The sequence below is a fragment of the Suricata suricatta genome, chromosome 8 (assembly GCF_006229205.1).
Source record: "Suricata suricatta isolate VVHF042 chromosome 8, meerkat_22Aug2017_6uvM2_HiC, whole genome shotgun sequence".
Lineage (NCBI taxonomy): Eukaryota > Metazoa > Chordata > Mammalia > Carnivora > Herpestidae > Suricata > Suricata suricatta.
The window spans coordinates 22,821,430-22,825,979 of record NC_043707.1 but is presented as its reverse complement, the minus strand read 5'-3'; the positions used below and the strand labels follow the sequence as shown (position 1 = coordinate 22,825,979).

At 44.2% G+C, this 4,550-nt stretch overlaps 1 protein-coding gene across 2 annotated transcripts; it reads left to right on the top strand.

Annotated features, from left to right (window-relative positions):
* Positions 1-590: 590 nt before the first annotated feature.
* On the top strand, positions 591-1,507 carry NUPR2 (nuclear protein 2, transcriptional regulator). Of its 2 annotated transcripts, none has more exons than XM_029949978.1 (2): positions 591-950; positions 1,292-1,507. In XM_029949978.1, the coding sequence occupies exon 1, from the start codon at positions 651-653 to the stop codon at positions 942-944; it is 294 nt and encodes a 97-aa protein (XP_029805838.1). In that variant the 5' UTR covers positions 591-650; the 3' UTR covers positions 945-950; positions 1,292-1,507. The 2 variants fall into 2 exon arrangements, with proteins under 2 accessions (XP_029805838.1, XP_029805837.1); XM_029949977.1 differs by having other exon boundaries at positions 594-950; positions 1,282-1,507.
* The last annotated feature ends 3,043 nt before the right edge of the window (positions 1,508-4,550 follow it).

The window sequence follows — 4,550 nt, the reverse complement described above, 5'->3', positions numbered from 1 at the left end:
CGCGGATAACCCGAAATCGCGCGGTTCCGGGTCTTAGAGCAGGCAGCGTGCCTTTTGCTTTACAATCCCTCGCTTAAAGCAATTAGTTCACACTCCTTATCAAAAACGGGGACGGTGTAAAGGAAAACAGCTAATATATGTATGGCTCTTCAAACCATAAATGCTTTCAACACTTTGATGAATTTCCTTTCAATCTTTTATATAGACATAAGTTTTAAAAATACGCTACTGGGATACCAGAGATATTTCTTCAAAAGTGAAGTTTTCACTTTACGTTGTTATTGAGCACTTTCTGATGTCATCAAACACCTTACCAAAATGTTTACTGCTGAAAGTCCTCGGGAGGAATGCACAGTCCCACATTTTCTTTAAGTAGTCCCTCGCTGTTGACACTTAGAGTTTTACATTCTCGACCCACATAAAGCGCTCAGCCGGATTTTTGCCAAATGCCCCGCTCGCGGCGGCGGCGGGGACGGACACGCCAGGATAGATGAAGTGGTCACAGTTCCCAGGACTGGACCGCGGAGGCCCGGCGCGCAACAACCTCCCGGCTCTGTGACGTCATCCATAAGTTCCGCCCACGCTGGCAGAGCCAATCGAAACGCGGGGCGGGGCCATCCAGAGGCGCGCGCGCTCGCGGGCCGGCGGCCATGGGGCACGACGAGATGGTCCCAGCCCTTGTCAGCGCCCAGGCTACGGGCTGTCAGCCGCCCGTAAGCTCCGAGGACGAGCTCTACGATTGCCTGGATTATTACTACCTGCGCGACTTCCCGGCCTGCGGGGCCGGGCGCAGCAAGGGCCGGATGCGGCGCGAGCGGGAACTGCGCACCAACCGGCCAGTACCCGGAGGCCACGAGCGCAAGATCGCGCAGAAGCTCCTTAACGGTCAGCGCAAGCGTCGCCAGCGCCAGCTGCAGCCCCGGGCGCGCACTCGCCTCGCCTGAGCGCAGGTGCGTGCGGGCTGCACCTGGCCGGGACCCTGGGCAGCCCCGAGAGCGCCCTGGCCACCCGGGCGCCTCTAGCGTCAGCCCTCTGTGACTGCACCTGCGCAGAGTCGCCCTCTTTCTGAGGCTGCTGAGCGTTAGCGAGTGGTAGCTGGACCCCCTACACACCCAGCCTATCTCTGGGGTGCAATTCGAATAGTGTAAAACTCTGCCGTTGGGAGTTGTATAGCTGGGAGAAGAAAGGGCTAGGAAACGCAGACATCTTTTTAAAAATATAAGAATTTCCAGGGCTTATGCATGGGTTAAAGAGGATAATTTATTTATTCTTTTTTGTCAGTTTTCTGCAGGATACCTGAAGGCCCTGATAAAAGTATTTTCTCTGACTCCAGCTGTAACTGTGGTCGTAAGGGGAGAATCCATGTTAGTCAACATAACTTCTTTTCGACATCGCTTAAGTTTACCGCTTCAGTATAACTTACTGATTGTGAATTAAGCAACATCCAAGTGTCCAAGTGGGTATGCCTTTTTAGGGTTTTTAATTAAAAGCAAGAATGGCATTTAAACTCTTCTGGGTCTTTTTTTTTTTTTTCAGTTGCTACGGTAACTCTTTTCCAATCCACAAATATTTGAGTTCATCTTAATGAGGAAATAAGATGAATAGGGGGAGAACAAAGATAGGCATGTGTACAAGATTTCAACCCACGTGTCACAGATGTAATGTGCAGGTTTAATATTTGTAGGCCAGAATACGGCTATTTTAAGTTGTAGGAGTGTGTACCGGGCAGTTGGTAGATTCTCTGCACTGTTGATCCCACAACAGCCCTTTCAGGTGGACGCTGCTGACTCCCGTTTTGTAGCGGGGATTCTGAGGCAAAGGAGTTGAAATCACTTTTCAGAGGTCATACAGCTAGTTACAGAGAAGCCCAGGCACACCAGATACTCAAAAGCCTTCATTCATTCCAGCATCACAGTATTTGTACACAGTATTCTGCAGGGCAGTACTCCCCATAAACTTCACCTCCAAGGATGAGAGAGTCGAGTTGTGCTTTAAAAATCATAGACTATGTCAGTGTGGTTGTCTTTCTCTTCCGTCTGCATTCCTTAGGCCTCTGCACTCAATAATAAGTCCTTGGTTAGGAGAGGAGGATGATGTGTACTAGAAGGAGCAACTTGAATTTTAATCCTATGGCTGTTCATCGCTGTGGCATTCAGCAAATTTCGGAGGTAGCTACTTTCAAGGTACACCGAACCTCAGGTTTCTCATTTGTGAAATGAGAATGATTCTGGATTACCTTACCAAATTGTGGATTATAGATGAAATATATAAAACATCTCACACAGTATGTAAGCATGTAAGAGGTACTCAATAAATAGTAACTATTTTTAAGTTTACAGAACATAATCCTTTCTCTTTCCTCTCTGGCCAAAGTCTTAAATTCTTTTATTCACTACATTCATTCTTTTAAAATGTCTCCAGGTGGTGTGCTATAGTAGGAATCCTGGCTTTGGAGTCAGACACCTGTAAGGGCGCCTGGGTGGCTCAGTCAGTGAGCGTCTGACTTCAGCTCAGGTCGTGATCTCATGGCTTGTAAGTTCGAGCCCCATGTTGGGCTCTGTGCTGCCAGCTCAGAGCCTAGAACCTGCTTCAGATTCTGCCTCCATGTCTCTCTCTCTCTCTCTGTCTCTCACAATCCCTCTCTCTCTCTCTCCCTCTCCCCCCCCACCACCCCTGCTCATGCACTATCTGTTTCTCAAATATAAATAAACATTAAAACACACACACACACACACACACCTGTATGAACTTGGGCAAGTTGCTTAAACTCTAAGTATCTGTTTCTTTATCTATAAGATGGGGATAAAACTACCTACTTCAAGAGTTTTTGTGAGGTATGGGGCACCTGGGTGGCTCAGTGGGGTAAGCATCTCACTCTTGGTTTTGGCTCAGGTCATGATCTCACAGTTCATGGGTTTGGGCCCGTGTTGGTCTCTGCACTGCCCCTGCTTGGGATTCTCTCTCTCCCTCTCTGTCCCTCTCCCGTGTTCACTTTTCTTCTCTCTCAAAATAAATTTAAAATCTTAAAAAAATAGTTCTTGTGAGGTTTAAGTAAAATAATACATGTAAAGCTCTTAGTGTTTGGTATACAAGAGGCACTCACACGATTAGTAGTGGTCCCATTGCCACTGTCTTCAGAGTATTTCTCCTTGGGCCTATTCTCCTGCTGTGTCTCAGACACCATGTGCAGATTTACCTTCCAAAGGCCATTTTAGACATAGAAAAGCCCTCAACGACTGCTCTAATCCTGTGGGATAAAAAGCCTAGATTCCTTATATTGTACTGGAAATCAACTCTTGGATTTTCTTAAATTTTGTACCACAACTTCGAAAAACACACTCCAGATCTTGACACAGATCTTCTGTCCTCCATATTCGTTGCTGCTTCTTCATTTCAATCTGCGCTGTCCTACTTACCAGGCCCTTTTCCCCTTTGTAATTTTAATCTTTCCATAACAAATTCCATCTGTACTTATTTTAAGTCCCACTTTCTCCCTGAATCTTTCATCCACAGTGGATAGCCATTCCTTTGAAATCTTTAGAACTTCATAACCACTTAACCTCCTAACCACTTGTTTATACAGTATTTTGTATTTTTAGATCAACAGTTAAAAATTCACTAACTGGTTCTTTCTTTTTTTGTGGGTATGTGCAAGGCACTGTAATCATATGTCTTCGTTATCCAAAGGAAAAAAACGACATCTAGAGCGTAAGGACATTACTGTCTTAAACATCTCGGTTCCTACACAATTCCTGCTGTAAAGTACAGCACACCCAGACAGACACAAGCCCTGCTCAAGCAACACTCTATAAGGTGCCAAACTAGATTTTGCTCATCTTAGATACTAGAACCTTTACAGTTTAAATATAGTAACGGTAGAAATTGTGTATTAGTTACCTACTGCTGTGTAATTACTCAAAAACTTAGTGACTTAAAGCAACATACTAATCTCAGTTTCTGGGGATGCAGAATTCACAAGGGGCTAACAAGATGGTTTTAGCTTTAGGGTCCTGAGGTTGGAGAGGAATTAGGCTCCACTTTTTGAAGGGAATGTCTTAAGAATCTATTTTAAACCACCATGGCATGTTTAATTAGCATAAGGATGTTCATTTTAGATACACTGAAAAATATGAACAAGCAAAAAAAAAGGGGGGGGAGAAGAAATCACACCCAGTGGATAACATCACTACTTGAGTGTACATAATTCCAGCCTTTAAAATATATATGAACTTTCTCGGAATGTAAACATACTATGTATACTACTTTGTAATTGTTCTTTCACTTAATGTACTGTGAAGACACTTTTTGTGTCCGATACTCTTTCATAATACTTTAAATGGCTGCATACCATTTCATGTGTATGGATCATAACTTTATTTCCATATTGTGGGATACTTATTAGTTTTCCCTATTTTATGGAATTTGTTAAATGAACATCTTTATAGCTAATTTCTTTCCACGTTCATGAGTGTTTCTTGAATTCCTGGATATGGAATTTCTGCAACAGGTTCGCACAATTTTAAAATTTCTGTTACCTACAGGCTAACTGA

What these genes read in the sequence shown, in the direction of transcription:
- NUPR2 (XM_029949978.1), top strand. Translation starts at nt 651, where the DNA reads ATGGGGCACGACGAGATGGTCCCAGCCCTTGTCAGCGCCCAGGCTACG.